The sequence below is a fragment of the Molothrus ater genome, chromosome 23 (genome assembly GCF_012460135.2).
Source record: "Molothrus ater isolate BHLD 08-10-18 breed brown headed cowbird chromosome 23, BPBGC_Mater_1.1, whole genome shotgun sequence".
Lineage (NCBI taxonomy): Eukaryota > Metazoa > Chordata > Aves > Passeriformes > Icteridae > Molothrus > Molothrus ater.
Genome location: NC_050500.2, coordinates 3,694,906 through 3,721,157, shown reverse-complemented (window position 1 = coordinate 3,721,157; position 26,252 = coordinate 3,694,906). Strand labels below are relative to the sequence as shown.

General features: G+C 53.9%; 1 protein-coding gene across 1 annotated transcript; it reads left to right on the top strand.

Moving 5' to 3' along the window:
* Positions 1-12: 12 nt before the first annotated feature.
* CHD5 (chromodomain helicase DNA binding protein 5) lies at positions 13-24,877 on the top strand. Its single transcript, XM_036396061.1, is given in 43 exon segments — positions 13-145; positions 1,025-1,155; positions 4,373-4,552; positions 4,976-5,094; positions 5,688-5,808; positions 5,810-5,927; positions 6,720-6,844; positions 7,925-8,048; positions 9,432-9,598; positions 9,678-9,902; positions 10,366-10,566; positions 10,652-10,863; positions 11,810-11,941; positions 12,423-12,531; positions 12,808-12,999; positions 13,084-13,284; positions 14,072-14,209; positions 14,598-14,719; positions 14,883-15,056; positions 15,704-15,845; positions 16,053-16,184; positions 16,672-16,789; positions 17,237-17,361; positions 17,700-17,931; positions 18,223-18,348; positions 18,451-18,623; positions 18,769-18,943; positions 19,349-19,441; positions 19,840-19,928; positions 20,103-20,236; positions 20,439-20,583; positions 20,768-20,927; positions 21,053-21,132; positions 21,252-21,378; positions 21,700-21,789; positions 22,090-22,227; positions 22,477-22,585; positions 22,757-22,889; positions 23,082-23,277; positions 23,452-23,612; positions 23,706-23,820; positions 23,931-23,981; positions 24,216-24,877. Coding segments are annotated over 42 exon segments (5,856 nt in total). The 5' UTR covers positions 13-81; the 3' UTR covers positions 23,939-23,981; positions 24,216-24,877.
* The last annotated feature ends 1,375 nt before the right edge of the window (positions 24,878-26,252 follow it).

Sequence of the window (26,252 nt, the reverse complement as noted above, 5' to 3'; positions counted from 1 at the left end):
GCTCTCGCCATCTTGGCGCGGAGCGGCCGCACCCGGCTCGGCCCCGGTGCTCGGCCCGGGGCGGGCGCTGCCCCGCCCGGCATGCGGGGCCCGCCGGCCGCCCGGGACCTGCTGGACGACGCGGACAACGAGGAGGATGTGTCGGGTAGGCGGCGGCGGCGGGCGGGGGGCACGGGCGGGGCGGTGGCATCGCTCCCCGTGGGTCCGGCCGTGCCGCGGGCGCTCCCCGCTGTCCGCGCTCCCCGGACCGGAGCAGGTCTGTGCCGGCTCCTCGGTAGCCGGTTCCCTCTCGGGCCGTGCCCGTGGACCGGCTGGTTCTCCGGGCTGGGCTTGGTGCAGCGATGCCCACCCTGTCAGACCTAAAGCAGCACAGCATGAATCAGTGAATCATGGAATCCCAGGATGGGTTGGGAGGGATCTTAAAGAGCATCCAGTGCCACCGCCTGCCATGGGCAGGGACACCTTCCACTATCCCAGGTTGCTCCAAGCCCTGTCCAGCCTGGTCTTGAACACTTCCAGGGATGGAGCATCTAGAGCTTCTCTGGGCAGCCTGTGCCAGGGCCTCTCAGAAGTCAAGTGATCAATACGTCCTGACCACCCCAAAGTGGTGTTGCTGTGTGAGCTCAGAAATCAAAAATAAAGACACAGGCCTAAAGCTGTGTGGAGACTGGCTGGGATGCACTGGGTTTGGGGAGATAATGATGGGAAGGGGAGGCGTGCACTGGCATCAGTGCCTCTGCCCAGGGCTGGGTCCCTGAGCTGGTGAGAGCAGCCCAGAACAGCCTGGCAGCTGTGGCACCCATTTTCCTCATGAACCCTTCCTCTCCTCCACTCACTGTGTTTTTGTGAGCTCTACCTGGGATCAGAAAGGTAAAAGCCAAGTGCTTTTACCTTGCAGGAGAGGCCACAGAGCTCTGAGTCCTGTGGCCTGAAGCTGCTGCTCAGGTGTGCTCCTCTGTCGTGGTGAGCATGGTGTCCTGTGCCTGTGCAGTCTGTCCATGTGAGCTGTCCCTTTTGTCCCCAGAAGAAGATGATGGGGTGCTGGAAGGATTGGATGAGTTTTTTGCAGAAGACCAGGTTGTGGTACAGAAAAAGAAGAAATCCAAGAAGCTGAAAGATGGCAAGGCTGCCAAAATCAAGAGGAGGAAGAAGGAGGTAACACTGCATTTTCTCACAGGGCTGGGGCTCCTCAGCTGTGGCACAGAGGCAGCAGCTCAGTGCTGCTGGCAAGCACCTCTTGAGTCTCTGTGGATGGAAAGAAGGGTCATTCTTGGGGTTTTCCCTCACTGAGCAGGTGTTCTCCCAGCCTGGGGAGGTGTCTCTTTTGCCCCTGGTGTATCTTTCACAGCTTGGCTGCTCAGGAGTGGCAGTGTGCCCTGTCTGGGGAGCGGCTGTGCAGAGAAGGTGCCTCCATGCCTGCTGGCAGTGATGCAGGCTCCTGCCCCACAGGCACAGCTCAGCTCTCACACTGATGTGTGCAGTGGTACTGTCCAGCCCCACGTGTTGAGCTCCTCCTGCTCAGTGCAGCCTCTGGGGACAGCAGTCTGCACCAACACAGCATCTGGGGCTCATGTTCCCACAGAGGGAGATGCAAACCACCATGCTGGGACATGATCAGGGCAGGGCTTGGAGGTTTCTGTGGATGCTGGTGTTGGCTGCACTCATTCCAGCTGTTTGCAATGAGATGGTCCAGGGGCCTCGAGGGCTTGGCACAGGGAAGGACTCTCAGGCCTTCTGTAGTAAAAAAACAAAGGTGAGGATTTGTGTCCTCAAGGGTCAGGCCTGAGGCTGCAGTGGAGCTGTGCTGCTGGGTCGAGAAGGCTGCCTGGCACTGCTCACTGATCCTGTGCCACATGGGCTCTGCCTCTCACTGTGCCATCCCCACACAGTGCTGGACATGAGGACAGGAGCAGACATCTTGTGTGCTGGCCCTTTTCCTGCCTGAATGCCAGGCTGCTGGGAAGAAAGGGCGAGCAGTGATGGTTCCTCAGCCCCCCACTTCCCTTGCTGGGGCTGGGGTGAAGCTGCTCACCCAGCACAGCTGGGCACGACCCCCCTTGCCAAGGGAGCTGTAAACAGAGGGGCTGGATGGGGTATTGCATTGAGGTGCTTGTGCTGTGGGCAGGAGTGTGATGAGCTGCTGGTTTGAAAACAGGTGATTCCATCCTGCACTGCCTCTTGCTGGCCCCAAGGAAGCTTGTTTCCATCGTGGCCATGGTGATGTTCTCTTTCTGCAGATACCACACAGGCCCTCTGCCCCCTCTACCTCTCCCATTCTTAGGCACAGTTTTTTTCTCTATGCTGTTTTCTGAGAGGGAGAAAATAAAACACAACTCCAAGGTGTTTTCGCCTCTGCCCCTTTGGTGTTGCTGCTGACCTGCCTGAGCCCTGCAGCTGTGTGTGCAGCTTGTGCTGAGCTTGGCTGCTGCTGAGCTGGGGGTGGGGAGGAAATAACAGGCTGAGAGCCCCTATTTTTTTAAATTAATGCCTTGTGTGGGCAGCTCTAACCAGATTCCACTTGTGGGAGACTGTCCCCTCCTCTCTCAAAGCCAGGGAGAAGCTGGTGCTGGAGCTGTTGACATGAGGCAACACCCAGGCTGCCCTCGGGGTCAGGGGGTAAAAGATGGGGCTTCCTTTTCCTTCTCGAGGGTTTTGGGGGTAGATGAGCCTTACCCCTGCTAGAGGACTCTCTCTAATGACTTCTTTTTCCCACGGAAAATGGTCTCTGTTTGTGGCCACTCACCCTGGCCAACAGAGCGCTGCCAAGCTCGAAATTGCCAAACTTTGTTGGATTTCTCCAGATCTAAACCTGCCAGCAGCTAGGACCAGGCAAGCCCTTAGAGCCCCAAATGCCACCTTTTTTCTGATACCCAGACCCTGGGGAAATGACTTCTTTTTCCCATGGAAAATGGCCTCCATTTGTGGCCACTCGCTCTGGCTGACAGGGTGGTGCCAAGCTAGAAATGGGCAAACTTTGCTGGATTTCTCCAAAACTAAAGCTGCCAGCAACTAGGACCCTGCAAGAGGAGGGTGGGAGTGAAGTGCAGGCTGTGGTGTGAGCCCGGTGCCTGTGCCTGCTGCGATCCCCGGGTGTTATCTGGGCTGCCCCGCTGCGGGAATTCGCCAGAGCTGGAGGCGATGCACGAATCCTGCGGAAAAAAACCCGCTCGGAACAGCCCGGCTGTGTTTGGAATCCCAGCACAGGCAGATGAAGGTCCTTGGCAGGGAAGGCAGCGGAGAGGGAGATTCAACCTGTACTGCAGCAGTTCCCATGGAAACCAATTATCCTGTGCCCAATTCCAGCTGTTCCTAACCCTGCTGAAGGAGAGGCGCGGGCTGCTCCGAGCCGGGAGGGACCGGCCGAGCCCCGGGATCAGCATCCCTGGCAGGAGGGGCAGAGGGAACCGGGATGGGGCTGGGCGCTGTCCGCTGTGCTGGCTGGAGCCCGTCCCTCAGCCCTGCCGAGCCCTGGTGCTTCTCAGTGCCCCCAGGGACCAGGTGGCATCTGGAGGGACCTGGACAAGCGAGGAGGGAACCTCGTGCAGTTCAACAAAACCATGTGCAGGTGCTGCACCTGGATCATGGCAACCCCTGATATCAATCCAGGCTGGGTGATGAGCAGCCCTGCTGAGAAGGGTTTGGGTGTGCTGGTTGGTAGGAGGCTGGATGTCACAGACATCTTTTATGAAAAATCTTTTCTTTAGGATTTTTCCTCCTGAGAAACTGAGAGGCCTCAGGAACAAAATATAACAATGTTTATCTGTTGCTGTGGAATGCAACAGGTGCATCTGGGATTGGTCTCGTGGTTGTTTCTAATTAATGGCCAATCACAGCCCAGCTGGCTCAGACTTTCTGTCTGAGACACAAGCCTTTGTTATCATTCTTTCTTTTTCTATTCTTAGCCAGCCTTCTGATGAAATCCTTTCTTCTATTCTTCTAGTATAGTTTTAATATAATATATATAATAAAATAATAAATCAATCCTTCTGAAACATGGAGTTCAGATCCTCGTCTCTTCCCTCATCCTAGGACCCCTGTGAACACAGCCACAGCTGGACATGCCCTGGCCGTGTGTGTTGGCAGCCCAGGGAGTTACCTGAGTGCTCTGCCCAGCAGGCAGCCACATTCCTTGGGGTGGTAATTAGTTCTGTTACAGTCAGTGTTGTGCAGTGGGTCATGATCTCTCTAGAAATAAACAAAAATATCTCCTGGGCAGTCTCTGCTCTGGCTCTTCTAGGAGAGTGTAGCCATCAAAGCCTGCTCCTTTCTGACTGTGTGGAAGGAGAATGCATCCACTGGAGATGGGCAGTTTCATGTGGGAGGAGAGTGAAGTGGGGACAGGCTTGTTCTTCACTGTCCCTTTCTGTTTTAGGGGAGCAATGATGAAATGTCAGAAAATGAAGAGGAGATGGAGGAGAAATCGGAAAGCGAAGGGAGTGACTATTCTCCCAACAAAAAGAAGAAGAAAAAACTGAAAGACAAGAAGGAGAAAAAGCCAAAACGGAAGAAGAAGGATGAAGAGGAGGATGACAATGAGGATGGAAGTTTAAAGGTACAAAAGAGCTGGTGCTAGTGCCTAAAGCCAGGCTTGGACAAGGGGAGTTGAGGGTTTCATGGGAAACCCTTGGGTTTGGCAAGGATGAGGTTGCAGGTGTATGACCGGGACAGGAAAAGTTCTATTTCCTTGGTATTTATCTTGAGTGCAGGGAGAAGTTGAGTTTCTTGGAGCTGTGAAACCTGCCAAGGCCTTGCATAGTGTTACGTGGTGGGGAGCATTTCCGTGGTGCCTTGTTAATTTGTTTCTTGGGACTGCATGAAACATTAATTTGTTAAGCGCTTGCGTGGGCTATTTCATAAATCCCAGAAACAAATCCCTGCATATCACTGACTAGGGAGATATGGAGCACATGACAGAGCCAGCCTTGTGCTGCTCATCTGCAGAGTTTGCATTAATGATGACTCTCTAAATCTCTAGGAGCCCAAGAGCTCAGCCCAGCTCATGGAGGAATGGGGTCTCGATGACGTAGATTACGTTTTCTCAGAAGAGGATTACCATACTCTGACGAATTACAAAGCTTTCAGCCAGTTCCTCAGGTAGGGAACTGTGGTCCTGGTTGTTGGGGGCATTGCTCATTCAGCAGATGAAGTTGTGAAGTCAGTTCTGCATCACCAGCTCCTTGTCGCTTCTTCCTCCCAACTCAGTCCTCAGAACTCCATTTATTTGGAGGATTGACTGGAAATCAGCTGAAGCATTTGTCTCTCCTGCTCTCCAAAGCCCCATATTTTGTTATGCTTATCTGAAAAGTTTAATGAGAAGAACAGTGTTAATGAATTTCCAAAGCCCAATATTTTGTGTATGCTTATTTGAAAAGTTTAATGAGAAAAACAGTGTTAATGAATTTCTGCTTGCACCACGAGCCTTTCAGAGCCCAGCAGGTATTTCAGGGAAGGGAAGTCTCTGAGGAGATTTAGGTGTGCTCCCCCTTGCCTACATTTGCTTGAGGAAGCTCTGCTTTCTGCTGCCTCCCCATGAAACTCCTGCTGGGAATTTCACTCTCCCACATCTTTTGGGCTGAAGTACCACATCTTACGCTGCCACATCTTCTGTGCTGAAGCACCAGCACGTGAGTGCAGGAGCAGACACACAGCACAGCGCTGCTAATCGTGGTTCTCCCTCTCCCCTGCAGGCCTCTGATTGCCAAGAAGAACCCCAAGATCCCCATGTCCAAGATGATGACGGTGCTGGGTGCCAAGTGGCGAGAGTTCAGTGCCAACAACCCCTTCAAGGGCAGCTCGGCGGCGGCGGCCTGCGGCCGCTGTGGCTGCAGCTGTGGAGACTGTCACCATCTCCCCAGCACTCCCTGCCAGCCCCCAGCCCTCTGCCCTGCCCACTGTCATCAGGAAGGCCAAGACCAAGGAGGGAAAGGGTGGGTAGCACTTGTGGGGGGGCTGCTCTTGCCAGCAGAGCTGGCACAAGGCTGCAGAGCACAAGTTTCAGCAAACCGGGGAGGAATTGAGGGTTCCAGAGGGTAATAGGAGCCTCCTCGAGCCAGGTCTCATGAGCTCTTGGAGGTCTATTACTCACCTAAGATAGCTCAGCTACTTTTGGAGGCATAAAATCAGCAGGATGGCTTCTGTTGCAGTGTTGGAAACGAAAAGGTTTAATAAAAGGCAAAATAACAAACAGAGAAAAACTGAGCTAGGTGCAAGAGGTTCTTGCTCTGGTAAAACACCTCACAAAAGCCATTGGTTTCTTTGTTCTCTTCTTTTTCTTGTAAATTGCCTAGGTGGGACTTTTTGGCTTCTGTCTAATTAGCTATCCTTAAGTTTGAGGTGAAGTCTCTTAGGCTTCACCTAAGATGTCTTTTTACCCAGTTGAGGAGAGAAACTTCTGGGCTTCTTTCCTTTTTAAAGGGCCAAGAGATAATTTGTCAACAGGGGGCACATTTCTATACCAGAGTGGTGTCTGCAGCTCCTGTTGGCCTTGCAGAGGTCCTTGAACCTCTTCATGGTTCATGAACCATGGCAGATCAAGCCTCTGGGTCTGCTGGATGTTTGGCAGTTTGTGGCAATTAATTAAGCTGAGCAGTAGCGGGAAAGTAGAGGGATCTCCCTTTGTGCTGTGTTCTGCCTTGGGAAGGTGCTGTTCTGCTGTGCTAGGGGGTGATTTTGGGTGACAGTTGTTTATAGAGTAACAGACAAGTTTTCCATTTCTTCAGGTCCAGGTGTACGGAAGAAAATCAAGGGCTCCAAAGACGGGAAGAAAAAGGGGAAAGGGAAAAAGATGTCAGGCTTGAAATTTCGGTTTGGAGGAATCTCCAGCAAAAGGAAAAAGGGCTCCTCTGTAAGTTTGTGGGGCTTTGGGTCTGGGAGGGAGGTACTGGGACAAACCCTTGTTGGGGAGGTACACCCACCCCATGTCAGGGGTGTCACAGCCTCACTTGTGCCCCTCTTTGGGGCCTTGATCAGCACATCCCCTTGCACCCCTGTCCAGGCTCAGATTTGTGAGACTCGTGTCTGGCCACAGCTTTTGCTAAAACCACGTGACCCTGTTTACTTTCAGCAGTGATAATGCCATCATTTCAGATTTCATTTGCAAAGGAATTCTTCAGGGCTTGCACTGCAGCTGAACCGTGCATCACAGAGAATGCTGGGATGCTTTAATTGCATTAGCAGGGCCTGCCCACGGCAGCTGGAGTCCCGTGGCATTGCCTGGGATGCTGGAGCTGCCCAGCCACAGCACACTGGGCTCTTCTCAGTGCACCAGTATCAGGAGTGTTTCAAGGAGTTAACAGCATTTTAAAGAATAATTTCTTAGATAATAGTGACTGGGGGTGGGGCTCTTCTAGGTGTTGATAATATTGGTCAAACCCCCTCAGGTCACTCTGTTGCAGTTCCAGCTCTAATTTCCATAACACAACCTGTTTGCAAGCACATCCATGTGTTGAAGGTTGAAGGGCAGGAGCCACTCATTGCTGCAGATCTTCAATCATGTATCACAAAAAATTCCTCCCGTGCTCTAGAGCCACAGGTTCACCTTCCAGAGAGTCACTAAGAGCAGGAGGAGCCTTAACACCTGGTTAGGATTGTGCAGGCTGGGGATTTGCATGCTTGAATAAGAATTCAGATGCATTATTATGTTTTGACTCCATGGAATGCTGGGCCTGTTTTGACTCCTTTCATGCTGTGGGAATGCCAGGAGTGAATGCCTGCATGCATGGACACAGGAGGGATGGCAGGGCTGAAATGGGTGTCCAAACAGAGAGAGGGAGCAAAGTTCTGCCAGGATCTGGAAAAAGGGGCCTTTGGATGCACAGAGTGGGATTATAGGGTTGTTGCTCTCCAGGAGAACAGTCCCAGCAGTGGAATGACAGCTGGGATGCCAGCACTTGGACTGGGTGTGCTTTGCTTTTTCCCTCTGCAGAGCGAAGAGGAGGAACGGGAAGAATCCGACTTTGACAGTGCCAGCATCAACAGCTCCTCCATGCGCTCTGAGTGCTCAGCTGGCCTGGGGAAGAGAGGGAAGAAGAGGAAAAAGAAAAAGAGGAGTAGGCCATCCTTTGTACTCTGTTCCTGTTCTGTTTGGATTTCCCTGTTCTGATGGTGCTCCCCTGGCCCGTGCGGCTCCGGGCTGTGTCTGGCACTGAGGATGTGCCTGTGCCTGTCTGTGTGAGTGCAGTGTGAGGTGCTCTCTTGGTGTCCAGGCCCTGCTGCTGGGGGGCTCGTGCCTGCCAGGAATTTGTGGGGTTTCAAGGGAAGTGATTTTCTGAGGAACAGCCCCTGGAGAGATGTGGCTTGTGGCGAGCTCCCGCAGGGCAGGGCAGGCTGTGGGTGAGGCTGTGTGAGGGTGAGGGATGTTTTGTCTGTGTGGGGTGTGCAGTCAGGCAGAGGCAGGTGGCAGAGCTGTGGTAGCCATGCAGGGACAGGGAGGCATGTGAGCCATGGAAAGGATCTGTCAGGATCTGCCAGTGGCTGTGTGACCACATTTGTGTGTGCGTCCCTTCATCCCTTCCCAGGTGGATGTTGTGCCATGGCACCTCTGTCCTCGTGCTGCTCTGCAGAGCAGCCCTCTGTGCTGAGCATGTTGCTTTTCTGTCTTGTGTCCTTGTTTGGGATGAGATAGTTCAGATCCAGGCACAACATCCTTTGGCTTCTTAGCTTTTCTGATGGATTTTTGCTTCCAAGAAATGGAAGGGCAATTTCTGAGCTGGGGATCAGTTAGGGTTTGACACTGGCCAACATCCCCATTGGTTGGTAAGGCCAATTGGGCCAGCTGGCTGGCTGGCCCCATGTCTGGTGTGTGTGAAGGGAATTGCTTGTGCCTTTGTGGCCTTGTGAGGGCCCTGGTGCTGGAGGTAGGCAGCTCCTGCTGCGTGCTGGAGGAGTGGAAGGTTGGAGTTCCATGCCAGGAGTTTGTGGCAGAGCTGGGAATTGAGATGAGCCATTCTGGCCCTTGCAAGGCCTCGTTCCTCTGCTCCTTTTCCCTTCCATGCTGTGTTGAGAGTGCTCCTGCCTCTGTGCTAGGGAGCCCTGAGGAAGAGCAGAGTAGTCCCAGGAGAGGAGTCCTGTCCTTGGCCATGTCACCCTTGCATGGTGCGTTTGCAGCTGGTGCTGGTGCCTGGGGAGGTTTCTCTGACCGGCCTCCCTTGCAACCTCTCCAGGTTCTGGCATTCTCCATTGAGAGCCTGAAGGAACCAAAGGATGATACAGTGTGGAGAGAGAAAGAGAGACAGAGGTGAGATGATGCTGTGTGCAAAGGTGAACTGTGCTGCTGAGGGACAGAGAGGTAGTGGGAATTAACAGGAGGGGTCTGAGGTGAAATGCTGTCCTTATTTCCTTAACTGTATGGTAGAGGAGCACGTGTCCCATTCCCTCCGGGAGAGCTTGCTGCTCTGCCACCCCTCTGACTGTCCCCTGTCCCTTGCTTGCAGTTGAAGAGGGGGACGGGTACGAGACCGACCACCAGGACTACTGCGAGGTGTGCCAGCAGGGCGGGGAGATCATCCTGTGTGACACCTGCCCCCGCGCCTACCACCTGGTCTGCCTGGACCCCGAGCTGGAGAAGGCCCCCGAGGGCAAGTGGAGCTGCCCCCACTGTGTGAGTGGGGTCGGGGTCCCTTGGGAGTGGGTGGCCTGGTGGGGGAAACCCTCGGGTTACACTGGCTGTGCTTCCCCAGGAGAAGGAGGGCATCCAGTGGGAGCCGAAGGAGGAGGAGGAGGAGGAAGAGGATGGTGGCGAGGAGGAGGAGGAGGAGGATGACCACATGGAGTTCTGCCGGGTGTGTAAGGACGGAGGGGAGCTGCTGTGCTGTGACACCTGCCCGTCCTCCTACCACCTTCACTGCCTGAACCCACCACTGCCAGAGATCCCAAACGGTGAATGGCTCTGCCCACGCTGTACTGTGAGTGTTACTGCCATTCCCTTTCCTTACTCTGTCCCTGCTCCCACACCTGCCTGCCCTGCCAGTGGCTGCTGCTGCCCCTCACAGCCCTGCCCTGTGCCCCAAACCCCTCCCTGAGGAGTGTCACTGCCAGGTGCATGTGCCTGAGGGTGCGGGGTGGCTCTGGAAGGCTCTGCTGCCTCTGTGGTCTCCCTGTGGGAATTGCTGGCTGGCAATTCCCGGCCTGGTTTCTGATGGGATGTCAAGCCTTATTCCACATGTGGCCTATAAAGAGGGGCCTTTTCTACCTGGTGGCAAGACCTGTCCCCATGGGGGATGCAGAAGTGTCACGGACACTTCTCAGGCACCCTGTGCTGGCTGCTGTCCGCTCAGCACTGAGGTCCCCCTTCTGCCCACCCACTTCCCTGTGTCCCCTGGCAGGGTCTCACCTTAAACTCTTCCCTGTTTGCCCCTGTGCCCCCAGTGCCCTCCCTTGAAGGGCAAAGTGCAGCGCATCCTGCACTGGGCCTGGAGGGAGCCGCCGCCCGCCCCGCCGCCGCCCGCCGCCGCCCCGCAGCCGGCGCTGCCCCCGCCCAAGGCGCTGGAGGGGATCCCGGAGCGAGAGTTCTTTGTGAAATGGGCAGGCCTGTCCTACTGGCACTGCTCCTGGGTCAAGGAGCTGCAGGTGAGCCCCTGTGGCGTTGGTGTAAAGCCCCTGCCCAGCCCTGTGCCCAGTGCCCCGGGCTGAGCGTGGCCCCGTCCTGCTGCAGCTGGAGCTGTACCACACCGTGATGTACCGCAACTACCAGCGCAAGAACGACATGGATGAGCCACCGGCCTTTGACTACGGCTCTGGGGACGAGGACAGCCAGAGGGAGAAGAGGAAGAACAAGGACCCCCAGTATGCCAAGATGGAGGAGCGGTTCTACCGCTACGGCATCAAACCTGAGTGGATGATGATCCACCGCATCCTGAACCACAGGTCAGGAGCCTGAGGGAAATTCTGCCATCCTTCTGCAAGGCCAAAACCTTGGGCTGGTGGGATTTCAGCTCCTGGCCTGTGCTGGGGTCTCTGTTGCCTTGGAGGTTTGCTTCTGGGCTGAAGCTGAGGCTGGAAGGGGATCCATGCTGCCTTATTTTCATTTCTGCTATGTTACACATTGAAAATAAAGTTATAACCGATTTCCTAAAGGTGGATGCACAGTGTTCCACTCTTCCCAGTCATACTGTTTGGGTCCTGTTACAGCCTAACCATTCTCTAAATTCTGATGCTGAGGGGAAGAGTTGGAGCATGTGGCCAGCTCTCTTACAGAGCTTTGACATTGATATTTCTTTTCTGTAGAAGAAATTCCCTGTGAATGAGATGTTCTGTGCAGATGAGCTTTCTGCATCGAGTGGCTGGAGACATGTTTTTGTTCAATTTCTACATTTCAAGTGGCAGCTTGAAATACCAAGCAGCAGCTCTGCTGGAAGGCTGCGTGGCAGGAAAGAACTAAAGCTGCCTGTCTGATTTCATGTGAGCTTTACCTTGGCCACTAACAAGGCAGCAGGTTTCCCTGTAGGCACAGAGTCACACTGGGAAGTGTGTTTATTCTGTTTTTAGTGTGAGCAGAACTTCCTAGAGTGGTGAATGCTGGAGGTGAGAGGGGAAGCACTAGTATCCATCCAGGCCTGGTGAAACAGGGAAATGAGGTTGTTAGTGGAAAGGAAAAGCAGCCTGTAAAGCTTAATGGGTTGACACACTCACAGCTGAATAGACATTTCTGCTGCAAGTGTTGATATTTTGTTTTTCTACCTCAGTTTGGATGTCCTGGTCTGTAAGTGAAGGCAGAGGATGAAGCATCCAGCTCTGCAGAGGCAGATCATGGAGAGCTGTTCCCTGGGGCTGGTGGCATTCCCTGATCAGCTTTCTGTGCCCTGTGTTACAGCTTTGATAAGAAGGGAGACATCCATTACCTGATCAAGTGGAAGGACCTGCCCTATGACCAGTGCACCTGGGAGATCGATGACATAGACATCCCCTACTATGAGAACCTCAAACTCCTCTACTGGAACCACAGGTATGAGCCCACAGCTGGGGGAGCTGGGCAGAGCCAGGACAGCCCCTGCAGAGGTTTGGGGCAAGGGGGACACAGAGGTGCCTCATTTTGAACACATTGACACTGCTTGCAGTGATTTATCTTCAAAGAGCACTGAGGAAGGCTGGCCCTCCTGATGTGCCATTTCAGGGCTGCTGGGCAATCCCACCTGCTCTTTTCCAGCCTGTGCTCCCCTTCCCCTGTGTCTGCACTGCCATGACATTCAGGGTCTCCGTGGCCATGCTGCCTGTTTTGGGGGAAAAACACAGTACTCTGTGCTTGCTGTTCTTCATTCTGGAGACTCTGTGGACTGTTGTGAGGGGAAAATCAGTGAGTGCCCGTGCTAACAGGGCCAGAAGAGCTTCTGTGGGGAGAGGGGAAATGGAGTGTGGGAGGTGTTTCTGTCCCTTGGCTAAGAGAAGAGTAACCCCCTGACATCCCTGCTGTGTGCTGGATGTCACAGGGAGCTGATGCTGGGGGAGGACACGCGCCCTCTGAAGAAGCTGAACAAGAAAGGGAAAAAGCTGAAAGAGGAGAAGCTGGAAAAGCCTCCAGAAACACCTCTCGTGGATGTGAGTGATAGTGGTGGGGACTGTGTGGTGGCATGGGAACCTGGAGGGAGGGTGGGCTGTCTGTGCCCTTCTCTGGTTCCTTTGGGGACCCTGTTTCCATTGCAAATTCTGGAGTGGTGTTGCTGTGAGGAGCCGGGGGCTGGGCTGTGCCAGGGACTGTGTTTGTGTCTCTTTTGGAGCTGTTGGATGTTACAAACCTAGAGAGGGATGTGCTTGGCTTCAGGGGAAGGAGGAGCAGGTGGTTTTCACTGCTCTGTGCCGTGGCTCTCCTTTCAGCCTACAGTGAAGTTTGACAAGCAGCCGTGGTACATCGATGCCACGGGAGGCACGCTGCACCCTTACCAGCTGGAAGGGCTGAACTGGCTGAGATTCTCCTGGGCACAAGGGACAGATACAATCCTGGCTGATGAGATGGGGCTAGGGAAGACGGTGCAGACCATTGTGTTCTTGTATTCCCTGTACAAGGAGGTGAGTGGAGCACCCAGCAGCCCCCAGGTGGCTGAGAGCTGCTGGGTACAGGGAGATCAGCCTGGGCTCTGTCTCCCTGAGCAGGGCCACTCAAAAGGGCCATACCTGGTCAGTGCCCCCCTCTCCACCATCATCAACTGGGAGCGTGAGTTTGAGATGTGGGCACCCGACTTCTACGTGGTGACCTACACGGGGGACAAGGAGAGCCGCTCGGTCATCCGGGAAAATGAGTTTTCTTTTGAGGACAACGCCATCCGCAGCGGGAAGAAGGTGTTCCGGATGAAGGTGGGAGCTGAGGGCGTGCCTGCCCCTTCCCTGTAACCATGATATTTTCTGAAAAATCCTTTCCTTAGGATTTTTTTTCTCCTGAGAAGCTGAGAGGCCTCAGGAACAAAATGTAAACAATGGTTATCTGCTGCTGTGAATGCAACAGGTGGATCTGTGATTGGTCTCATGTTGGTTGTTTCTAATTAATGGCTCAAAGTCCAGCTGTCCAGACTGTCTCAGTCAGTCACAAGCCTTTGTTATTATTCCTTCTCTATCATCTTATCATCTTATAATTTCTATCATCTTATCATTCCTTTTCTGTCATTCTTATAATCTTGCTAGCCTTCTGATGAAATCCTTTCTTCTATTCTTTTAGTATAGTTTTAATATAATATATATCATAAAATAATAAATCAAGCCTTCTGAAACATGGAGTCAGATCCTCGTCTCTTCCCTCATCCTAAGACCTCTGTGAACACCATCACACTTCCCTTTACCTGCCAGTAAGAAAGGCAGAGGAGAATTTGACCTGGAGAGGGTCCCTGATCAGCTTCCCACAGAGGGAAGCTGGCGTTGTTTACAAATGTAGAAGATTTGTGATGAGCTTTACAGATTTCTGCCAGAGCTTTTCTATATCTGTAGCCCCCTGCTTGGTTCTCATGTTGGGGTATTCTGCTGGCACAACTCAGCTCTGTGCCAGGCAGTGCAGCCCTTCTCATCTTGGATTCCATGCAGCAGCAGCAAAGGTGGAGGCTGTCCTGTTGGCTGTTCTTATCCCAGCTTTTCTCTCCCTCTGCTCCTCCAGAAGGAAGCCCAGATCAAGTTCCACGTCCTGCTCACGTCCTATGAGCTGATCACCATTGACCAGGCAGTGCTGGGCTCCATAGAGTGGGCCTGTCTGGTGGTGGATGAAGCACACAGGCTGAAGAACAACCAGTCCAAAGTAGGTGGCAGGTGTTTTTGAGTGATTTTTTTTTTCCCTTTAACATCCTGTGGCATTAAAAGCCCTTCAGCAGCTGGAGAGGCAGCAGCCTGGCTGCTATCGTGGAAGGGAGTTGATCCCTCTCCTTCCTTTCCCCTTTACCTGAGGCTCAGTGCAGTTTCCAGCTCCTGGGATGTTCACCCAAGGAGGAGACAAGTGGTGTGAGCCAAGGATACACAGGATTTCTGCCTGTGCTCAGTGGGAATGGCTGGGAGCAGGACATGCTGGCACCCTGCTCTGCATGCCCAGCATGGGGATCACTGCTCAGTCTCCACGTGCACCCTGCGGAGTCCACAGTGAAACATTGGTTCCTTGCAGTCCTTGTCACCCAAACTTATTTCTTTTCCAGTTCTTTAGAGTGCTGAATAGCTACAAGATCGATTACAAGCTGCTCCTCACAGGGACTCCGCTCCAGAACAACTTGGAAGAGCTCTTCCACCTGCTCAATTTCCTGACTCCAGAGAGGTTTAAGTAAGTTGCACTTACCCAGGCCATCAGGGTGGCTCCTCACGAGTATTGTCTCCTCTTGTGCCTCGAGAGCTCTGCCCTGGTTTTTAAGTCATAAATCTGCAGATCCCTTTGCTTTCACGTGCCCCTGTTGCTTAGTGCCATGGGGCTCTGGCTGCTTCCACAGCAACCTGGAGGGGTTCCTGGAGGAGTTTGCAGACATCTCCAAGGAGGACCAGATCAAAAAGCTCCATGACCTGCTGGGTCCCCACATGCTGCGGCGACTCAAGGCCGACGTGTTCAAGAACATGCCGGCCAAGACGGAGCTGATCGTGCGCGTGGAGCTGAGCCAGATGCAGAAGTGAGTGATTCCAGGGGTGTCTGGCTTCCCCCAGCATGGTGAGGTGTCAGTGGGGATTGAGGGGTCACAGGCACCCTGCTGGCCTGGGGCCTGCTGCAGGAAGAGTGGGAGTACTTTGTGTCTCACCAAGAGGAATGTTCCATGTGGTTGAACTGGGCTCTGTGCAGTCCTTGGGGCATGGGAGGCTGCCAGTGTGGCTCTGTGGCTCTGGGGCACAGAGAAAACAATGAATCCCCTTCTCCCCTTCCTGGCACTAGGACATGGCCTGTGCTGCTGGCGTGCCTGGGTCAGCCTGGAGCGTTGCTGCTGCCCCAGCTCTGGTTCTGCTGGGCTGACCTGTTCAGCCTCAGTGCCATCTCTTGCAGCTCAGGGCACTTCCCTGTCACTTCTTCCCCCTGGCTGGCACCCAGCAGAGGGTGGTGGTGGAGGTCCTGTGCCCCTCAGTCCATCCCACTGCCAGGGCTGAGATCCCTCCAGAGCAACTGGAAATACCCAGCCCTAGGTGCTGAATTGCTTTTAAAAGCCTCCAGATGTCCCTTTTGCATCTCCAGTGACACTAGGGGGGTTTAATTCAGTGCCCTCCCGTTTGTGCCAGTCCCACACCTGCCCCAGCTAACACGGTGCCTGTCCCATCTTCCCTCCTGCAGGAAGTACTACAAATTCATACTGACAAGGAACTTTGAAGCCCTGAATTCGAAAGGTGGTGGGAACCAGGTCTCACTGCTCAACATCATGATGGACCTGAAGAAGTGCTGCAATCACCCATACCTGTTCCCTGTGGCAGCTGTGGTATGTCCCCTGCCTTTGCACACTTGGACATGTCTCAGAGTGTTGAGTAGCAGCTGCTTCCATAATCCTGCTTTGGTTAACACTGTGGGTTTCCATGCGAGTGGTTTCATACAAGGACTTAATTTTTTGTTTTGGAAATGCAAGTGAAGTCCTCCATGAAGTTAATGCAGGTTGTCCTTGTGAGCATTGACCATGGTACCTTTACAGGAGGCCCCTGTGCTGCCCAATGGATCTTATGATGGGAATTCTTTGGTCAAATCTTCTGGGAAACTGATGCTGCTCCAAAAGATGCTGAAGAAGTTGCGGGATGGCGGTCATAGAGTTCTGATCTTCTCGCAGGTGAGAGCAGGGAGAGATAATAATAAATGCCTTTTAAAAGGAATTTGTTTAAATTATGTATGGGAAATTTGTGCTGGGAACAGACAGAAATAGGTGGAATAGCTGGTGACAGCTTCTCCCCCAGGCAGCCACGGCAGTAATGGTGCAAGGGCTGTCCCAGCTCGCTCCTGAGGGACTGCCTGTCGTGTTTAAGAGCTGTTAGCTCAGGATAGAAAAGAGACAACAATCACGAGGCTCCTCTTTGGGGAGGGACAGTCAGACACAATTCCTTCCTGCTGGCAGAGTTGCCTGTAGAAGATGGGATGTGAGTGTTGCTCCTCTGGCTGTGCCTGTTGGCTGTGCTTGCTTTGCTGGCCCTGCTGTGCCACTTCCACCGAGACCTCTGGGCTGTGGGCAAGGACCATGCTGGGGCAGGGCAGCTCCCCAGGGGAGGCAGGGCTGTTTGGCCATGCAGACCCTCTCATGCCAGGTTCACCTTGCCCTGTAGATGACAAAGATGCTGGATTTGCTGGAGGATTTCCTCGAGTATGAAGGCTACAAGTACGAGCGCATTGACGGGGGCATCACCGGCGGCCTGCGCCAGGAGGCCATCGACAGGTTCAATGGTACTCGCCTTCCTGCCTTGCTGAGGGGGCCAGGGGGGGCATGACAGTGTGTGGCCAGCAGCAGGTTGTCTGCCAGTGCCCAGAGCTTGTGCCACACTCACAGGGTCTGGCTCCCTGTGGCACGGTGGGGCTGCTCGTACCACGCCATTGAGCCCTTGAGTTGGTTCCCACGAGGAACCCTGAGTGTGCCAGCAGCTGTTCAGCTGGAGGGGCTCCTGCCCTTCCCTCCAAGACCTCAGCAGATGACAGAGCTTCCCCTTTGCTCTGGAGCTGGGTTCTGCAGCACCTGGTTCACAGGGAGCAATGTGTTTTCACTCCTTGACACCCGTGCCTCTTGCTTGTCAGCTTTGGAAGCCATTCTGTCCCTCTGAAATGGTGCTGCTCCTCTCTGTGAGCTGTGCTTCCTTCTGTCTCACCTGTTCCCACCTCTGGGTTTGTCGTTCTCAGCTCCTGGGGCTCAGCAGTTCTGCTTCCTCCTCTCCACCCGCGCCGGTGGTCTGGGCATAAACCTTGCTACGGCCGACACTGTCATTATTTATGATTCTGACTGGAATCCCCACAATGACATCCAGGTTTCTGACTTTCCCTTTTCCTTCCTGTGTAGTAAGTACCTCTCTGGCTGTGCCCTCTCTTTGCACACCCTCACTGGGATTTCAGTATCTGCTCTTGAGAGCTGCTGACACTTTCTCCTGTGTTTGTGGGTGTTTCTGCTCAGCAGTCCCTTTCCTTCACCCTCTCCTGGCCTCTCTGCAGCCTAGGAGACACCTGACATATAAAACTGGCTCTCCCCTGTGACATTCTCACTTGTCCTCAACCGGGTGCCTCTCATGCAGCTTGGAGGGTGAGAAGCATGGCCCTGTTGTCCACGTGGCAGGGTGCCACCCTCTCCAGCTCCACCCTCTGCCTGCAGGCGTTCAGCAGAGCTCACCGCATCGGGCAGAACAAGAAGGTGATGATTTACCGCTTCGTGACCAGGGCCTCCGTGGAGGAGCGCATCACCCAGGTGGCCAAGAGGAAGATGATGCTCACACACCTGGTGGTGCGCCCGGGGCTCGGCTCCAAGTCAGGCTCCATGACCAAACAAGAGCTGGATGACATCCTCAAGTTCGGGACAGAAGAACTCTTCAAGGATGATGTGGAAGGTGAGGTGGGAGTGCTCTGTGTGGGGCAGGGCTCTCTCTGGATGATGTGGAAGGTGAGGTGGGAATGCTCTGTGTGGGGCAGGGCTCTCTCTGGATGATGTGGAAGGTGAGGTGGGAATGCTCTGTGTGGGGCAGGGCTCTCTCTGGATGATGTGGAAGGTGAGGTGGGAATGCTCTGTGTGGGGCAGGGCTCTCTCTGGATGATGTGGAAGGTGAGGTGGGAATGCTCTGTGTGGGGCAGGGCTCTCTCTGAGCTGCTGGGGCTCACTGTTTTCTCTCCCTGTGCCACAGGCATGGTGTCTCAGGGACAGAGGATTGCAATGCCTGATGCTGTTACCCCTTTCTCGGACACACTGTCAGCAAAAGGGGGTGCAGCAACCCCTGGCATGAAAAAAAAGCATGGTAGCACCCCACCAGGTGTGTAGCCCCTCTTTGCTGGGACTTATCCCCTCTGCCTGGCTCTGGAGGAGACTGTCCAGCCCCCTGATCTGCGCTGCTGCTCCCTTGCTCTGCTCTCAGGTGACAATAAGGATGTAGATGACAGCAGCGTGATCCACTATGATGATGCTGCCATCTCGAAGCTTTTGGACCGAAACCAGGATGCGACGGACGACACGGAGCTGCAGAACATGAATGAGTATCTCAGCTCCTTTAAAGTGGCTCAGTATGTTGTGAGAGAAGAGGATGGTGTGGTAATGTGATCAGTATCATGTCTTACAATCACCCCTTTGTACATCCCCTCCTTGTTCCCTCTGCTCCCTCTCCTGTCCCTGCATGGGGCAGGACCTTCCCTGCTCTCTCTCTCTCTGCTTGAGCTCCCTGTCTGTGGCTCTGCAGGAGGAGGTGGAACGGGAGATCATCAAGCAAGAGGAGAACGTGGACCCTGACTACTGGGAGAAGCTGCTGCGGCACCATTATGAGCAGCAGCAGGAGGATCTGGCCAGGAACCTGGGGAAGGGGAAGAGAATCCGCAAGCAGGTCAACTACAATGACACCTCTCAGGAGGACCAAGGTACGGCCACAGGTGCCTGGCTCCTGACTGGGACAGACAGAGCTGTCACTTGGTGTCTCTCTGCAGTTGGTAGATTGCCTGGATCTGTACTTCCCAGATTCCTAAACTTGCCAGTGTAGAAATTTTCAATTTTTTTTTTTCTTTTTATTTGTTGGTCTCTAAACTCTGGTTTTGCTGGAAGAATCTAGGAAAGACACGTCTGCGGGCAAAGTATTTCAAAGTTGGTTTTTGCTGCATAACAGAATGTTAATTCTGTAAAAGCTGAGAACATGATTTCCTGTAGCAGTGTCCCCCTCTCCTGCTGCCTGTCAGTGAATGTCTGTCATACCCACAAGCAGGCTCTGACCTGTCCAGCACATCCCCCCAGGCAGGGCCTTCTAACCTGGCCTCCCTTGTGTTCTGCAGAGTGGCAGGACGAGCTCTCTGACAACCAGTCAGAGTATTCCATTGGCTCTGAGGATGAGGATGAAGACTTTGAAGAGAGGCCAGAAGGCCAGAGTGAGTTGATGTGTTTGTTAATACTCCCTGGGATTTGGAAGCATCGGAAATATCTGGGTTGGAGGGACTGGTGTGCCCAGGGCTTCTGTTAGGGGACTGTGTCCCTGCTTTCCATCAGGTGAGGAGCTTTCCAGGGCAGGGGAGGCAGCCAGCTTCTTCTTGGCCTCTGCAGGACTGTGGTCTGCTCCACCACGAGGACCAGGCATGGTCCTCCCTTGCTTGGGAAGGGCAGAGCAGTGTCCTGGCCTGGGGAGTGGTGGCTGGAAGGGACCCTGCAGTCTGAGCAGATGCTCTGATGGGTTCTGCTCCCATCAGGAGGGAGGGCAGGAAGCCTGGGGCACATGAGGTGTCTTTCCTTGGTGCCTGGCCCATCCATCACTGAGGCTGCTTGGCTCTAGGTGGCAGAAGACAATCACGGAGACAGCTGAAGACTGACAGAGACAAACCTCTCCCTCCTTTGCTGGCAAGAGTTGGGGGGAACATCGAGGTGAGCCTCAGCCAGAGCACAGCCAATGCTGTGCCCGGGCTGCCTGAGGGCTGGATCCCTCTGTGCTGAATCACTGGGACATCAGCCCTGGCCCAGCAATGCCTGTCACAGCTGTGAGGCTCCAGGAAGCCCTGTGTTGCTTGAGGCCACTCTGTCATCCTTTGTTTCCTGCAGGTTCTGGGTTTCAACGCCCGGCAGCGCAAGGCGTTCCTGAATGCCATCATGCGCTGGGGAATGCCACCCCAGGATGCCTTCAACTCCCACTGGCTGGTCCGGGATCTGCGAGGGAAGAGTGAGAAGGAGTTCAGGTACAGAGGTCCTGGCAGGCAGGCAGGGCTGGGAGCCTGCACCCCTTCACCGTGGGCTCTTTTTGGGGAGGCAGTGTCTGTTTCATTCTCTTGTTCCCTCCCTGGGGGTGAGACTTTCCTCATCCATGGGTGATGGGATCTTGTGTGTGCTGGGTTGGGCAGGGAGGCCACGGGCCAGGGCTGAAGTCTGGCTTGCCTGCAGGGCATATGTGTCCCTGTTTATGAGACATTTGTGTGAGCCTGGGGCCGATGGTGCCGAGACCTTTGCGGACGGCGTTCCCCGAGAAGGGCTGTCTCGCCAGCATGTGCTCACCCGCATCGGGGTCATGTCACTAGTAAGGAAGAAGGTGGGTGAGTAAAATTATGAATGGGCCTTTTCAAGAATGTTATGGACACTTTTCCCAATGGGGTTGGTGCAGCAATCCTGCCACTTGGTCATTCTGTGGGTGAGCAGCCTGGACACGCTGACTCCATGGCACCAGGTGGGAACGTCCCTGCTCTGTTTGACCTGACCATGTGTGGCTGTCCCAGGTCCAGGAGTTTGAGCATGTCAATGGGAAGTACAGCACCCCAGACCTGCTTCTTGAGGGCCCAGAGAGCAAGAGATCCAGCGAGGTTGTGTCTTCAGATCCCAACACGCCTGTCCCGGCCAGTCCAGCACACACACACACAGGACCAGGGGCCCTTGCAGGTATCCAGGGGGTTGTGGCTGGGGTCTGCCTTGGGAGGCAGGTGGGCCAAGACTCCAGGAGGTTTTGCAGGTGCTTTACCCATCAGATCCTGCTCAACAGCTTCCGAGCTTTGCTCTTCCTACAGACAAAACAGAAGCACAACTGGGGTTCCATGAGGAAAAGGACCCAGTGGAACAGAAGCCCAGGAAGGTGTCTGACAGCCAGGTGAGGTGGCTTTGTTCAGCATCTCCTCCAGGAAGTTTTCCCTGCTCTGCCTGGGAGCTTGGGGTACTCCCTAGGGAAGGGAGGGCCAGGCTGATCTGGGATGGGTGCTTGGCCTTTAGGTACCTGCAAGTGCTGAGGTGGAGAGTGAAGAGCCCCCAGAAAGCTGTGACAGCAAGGAGAGGCCAAGGAAAGAGAAGCAAGAGGATTGTGAAAAGGCTGAGCCTTCTTCTGAGCCCCTGGTGAAAGGTGAGGCTGTGTATCTTCTCTGTGTCACTATGGGAAACCTGAATGTGACAAAGTCCTGCAGAAATTCCTGAAAAAACAAGTTGTAAATTGCATGAAATGGTAATTTTGGGGGGCATTTGTTCCTTCAGATGTCTCAAGGAAGAGGGGAAACTAAATGCATTTATTTGATAAAATGCAGAAGGATGTTCTCTTTGAGCATCTTGAATGTACAAACAATAGTTACTTTACCCTAAAAGGAAAACTCTGTCTGGATAAGTAGGTTGTTCCCTGCAGAGCACTTTCCATGTCAAGCATTTCTTGTAGGCCTGTTCTCTCCTGCAGACGAGGGGATTCAAGAGCAAGAGAAGCCTTTGGAGAAGGCAGAGTTGAGCAGCAGCCCAGGGAAGGGGGAGGATAAAGAAGTCAAACCAGGTGAGGCATGAGGCTTTGGAGAGAGAAGAGTGGGAAGAATTCCCAGAGTGAGGCCAGTGCCTGGCACAGCGACAGAGCGTGCCACAGGGTGGTGGCAAAGATGCCACCAGCCCCACTTGGTGCTCAGGAGCCACGAGTGGGAACAAGACCCTGTTGGGGTGGGCTCTGCCTGTGTTAACAATGGGACCTGCTGGGAGGGGTTGGTGGCTTTTGCAGCAGTGACTGGCTGTTACTGGGGCAGGGGTGGGTCGAGTGGTGGAGCACAATTAGACAGGCCAATTCCTTGTGTTTGCCAAGCAGAGGATGGCAAGGAGGAGGAGAAGGAACCAAGTGATGCCCAGCAAAATGGTGACAAAGAGGAAGAGGAAGAGGGAAAGAAGGATGACAGAAACGTAAATTTCAGATTCATGTTCAACATTGCCGACGGTGGCTTCACAGGTAAGAGTGAGAGGTGAGGTGTTGGCCTGTTCTTCAAAGCTGCTGCAGAGGCTCTGAACCTGTTCAAGCAATGTGACCCTTGTGATGGACCATGGATGGGCTGGTGCTTTGCTGGCAGCAGCAGACCTGGGTCTGCACTGCGCCTGTGCTCCTGGGAGGTTCCATCACTCACCCTGCCCACGTGCTGTGCATTGACCTGCAGTCCAGCTGCCTGACCAGGCTGTCTCCCTTCTGCTTCTGCTTCCACAGAGCTGCACACGCTGTGGCAGAATGAGGAGAGGGCTGCCATGTCCTCTGGCAAGATCTACGACATCTGGCACCGCCGACACGACTACTGGCTGTTGGCAGGAATTGTCACGTACCCTTTGACCTGGCAGAGCGGGAGGCAGTGAGGCTAGAGAGGCCTCTCTGGGGGTGTGGGAGCTGCAGTGATGAGCAGGGAAGAGGGTTTGGGGTCATGGTGTCACTGTGGGGTGGTGGGCAGGCTGTTGTCTGGCTGGTTCTGCCCTTGACACTTCTCCCACACCAGTCATGGCTATGCCCGCTGGCAGGACATCCAGAATGACCCACGCTACGTGATCCTGAACGAGCCCTTCAAGTCAGAGATACACAAGGGGAACTACCTTGAGATGAAGAACAAGTTCCTTGCCCGGCGTTTTAAGGCGAGTGGCAGGTCCAGGGCTGGTGAGTCCTTGTTGGTGGGAGGACCAGAGCAGCACCCTGAAGCCAGGGGGGAATTTGCCAGCATCTTCTGTGAGTGAAATGGGGAGCGGACTTTGCAAGGAGCTCTGTTTTTACTGGTTTATAGTGGGGCAGGGTTTGGTCCTGAATCCTTTGTCTTCTGCTCCTCCCAGTTGCTGGAGCAGGCTCTGGTGATCGAGGAGCAGCTGCGGAGGGCGGCGTACCTCAACATGACCCAAGACCCCAGTCACCCGGCCATGGCACTGAACGCGCGGCTGGCAGAAGTGGAGTGCCTTGCTGAGAGCCACCAGCACCTCTCCAAAGAGTCCCTGGCTGGGAACAAGCCTGCCAACGCTGTCCTGCACAAGGGTATGTGCCTGCAGGGCTGGGGGAGTCTGCTCTGAGGCTGGGAAGGCTTCCCCACCCTCACCTGGGGAGCCAAGCCAGCCCCATCTTGTGTTCTCTCAGCCAGGAGCTGCCTGCTCCTCTCAGCTTGCTGGGTCTGACAGCCATCCCCCCAAGTAGCTCCTGCTTTACTTGCAGTGCTGAACCAGCTTGAGGAGCTGCTGAGTGACATGAAGGCTGATGTGACACGCTTGCCCTCCATGCTGTCCCGCATCCCGCCCGTGGCTGCCCGGCTGCAGATGTCAGAGCGGAGCATCCTCAGCCGCCTGGCCACCCGTGGAGGGGATCCAGCTGCCCAGGTCTGTGGGGACGGGCACAGAGCCCTCACTGTGAGGGTCATGGGCAGGGCAGGGCTGCAGGCCCGTGTCTTTTCTCCCTCTTTGCCTCCCCAGGGCTCCTTTGGCTCTGCCCCGATCTTCAACAACAGCTTTGGGCCAAATTTCCGCGGTCCTGGGCCAGGTGGGATTGTCAACTACAGCCAGATGCCTCTGGGACCCTATGTGACTGGTAGGTTGGGGTTTTGCTCTTGGGCAGAGAAATTCAGAGGGTGGATTTGGGTGGTCCAGGAGTGCTGCCAAAGGACACTAGTGAGCAAGGTGTTTCCTCTGTCACCACAGATATTTAGCAGTTCCCATGATTTTTGCCTGCAGCTCCCACTCCTAGCCGAGGTAAGGCTGTGCTTCCTGCTCTCTGTGCTCTGTTTGATGGGGAACCTGGAGGGGTGGGGAGCTAAATGGAAGCTCCATTTTGGGCTGCCCCCCAGTGCCAGTACCTGACTGTGGCCTCTGCCTCAAGCAGCCACAGTGGAGGTGGGAGCAGATCCTGCAGCCCATCCCAGGTGGGGTTGGCACGTGGGGAGGGTCCAGATTCGGCTTATGGACAGCCCTCCTCTCTTCTCACAGCAGCCCTGGGGGGACAGCCCCCTGTCCCTGGCCACGAGCCGCTGTTGCCAGAGGTCGGCAGGGAAATTGTGCCAGCGTTGCCTGTGTGGAAGACAAGCTGCTGCTGCCGGCACTGCCGCGCTGTCCCGCTCCCGCTTCAAGTGTGCTTTGCCTGCTGCGGCCCCCGAGGGAGCGGCGGGGCTGGGGGTTTGTGTCCGTGTACATTTTTTGCACTTTCTTATTGAAGACTTGAAGAGTTTGTCTGGGCAAGGTGGGCTGAGGGGAGGGAGGGAGGGAGGGCTGGAGCTGCGGTGTTTGTCTGGTTGTGTTGGCAGGTGTAGGGGTGAGTGGAGGCCAGTGGTGCCGTGTCCTGGCCGGCTGTGCTCCCCAGCTTCCCCCTAAGGGCTGTCTCTTCATCCTGGTGGTGTTGGAGCAAGCCCACGCCTGTTGCTGCCCTGCTGGAATCCCTGGCACTGCTGTGGTGTGGCTGAGGGTCCACATGTGCCGGGCTTGGGGCAGGCAGATGGAGGGGATGTGGGTGGGACAGAGGGGACAGCTGGAACTGGGATGGGGATGCCTCGAGCGTGGTGGCACCGGCAGCCGTAAGCAACGCCCCTGCATCCGCTTCGTGCTCTGTGTGTCCCGGTTTCTGTTCTGTGTTTTAATAAATCCTTTGGGAAGGACGCAGTGCAGTCTGGCAGGGGAAGGGATGGTGGGGGGGCCTGGCCATGGTCTTGGTACCCCTGTTGTCCACACACACATACGTGTCCACAGGAATGTACACAGACATGCACATGGAGACACAGGGACATGCACACATGGACACAGACAGACATGAGAACGTCACGTATCTACAGTTACCGTTATCTCTGCATGGTGCACATATATATGTACACATGTCTACATCACCCCCACACGTGTACCTTTTCATTTACACCTGTGTAGATCTATGTACACATGTGTAGATATACACAGAACTGTTTCAGATCTACATGTGTGCATATCTATCTTTATGTGAGCATACACAGCTGTAAATACTGATTTATTTAGGTACAGCTATGTGGGTGTGTCCCTGTACATATTATATACACATCTGTATATTATACAGGTCTATGTAATGTATTTGTGGTTTTAATAGATGTGTATTTGTGTACATATATACTTGTGAGTGTGTGTGCAGACAGAGGTATGGGTAGATAAGGGATATATGTACATAGGATAGATCTGTCCGTGGTATGAGAGGTGTATTGAAACATACATGTATGTGTATGTAAGAATACACATAAATGTGTTTTTAATTTGAATATATGCACATACATGTGTAGATATATGTATATATTTACACATCTCTATGTCTCCATATCTCTGTATGGCTGTATAGGTGTATTGATCTTTGTGTATGTGTACACTGACACACAAGTATTTGTAATTTTCATATATTTATATGTAAGTGTAGATACAGGTAAAGGTGTATAGCTGTCCTAGACAGAGATAGTATATGTGTGTGTATATTCACAGACACATATATGTTTGTTATTTCACACACATATATGAATGTATATCTTTCTGTTTGCACACAAACGTTGATGTAGCTCAGTAGACAGAGGTACATGTATAGGTAAAGCTGTGGATGTTTAGCTGCAGGTAAATTCATGTACCTAAAGGTGTAGGGGTGTGGATGTGGCAGGTGTGCACACTGACTCTCAACCAGATACAGAGGGGAGCTCTGGTGTCATGAGTGGGTCAGAAGAGAGCCCTCCGTGTTTGTACACATGCACATTTATAGTGGGGCTGTAGGTGCAGCCATGGCCACACAGCAGAGAGACACACACAGCGTGGAGTTCATACTGTGCACAGAGCTCACACTACAGAGCTCACACACACTGCACAAAGCTGAGGGTCTGCACCTACATTTACAGTTTTTATGTTTATCTGTGCACAGAGGAAACTGCGTATAAATGTATGTGGCTATGGATACATCTATATAGATATAGGCAAAATGTTTTGCACAGAGTACACAGAGAGCTAAAAGGAGATAGATACATATAGCTATATTGT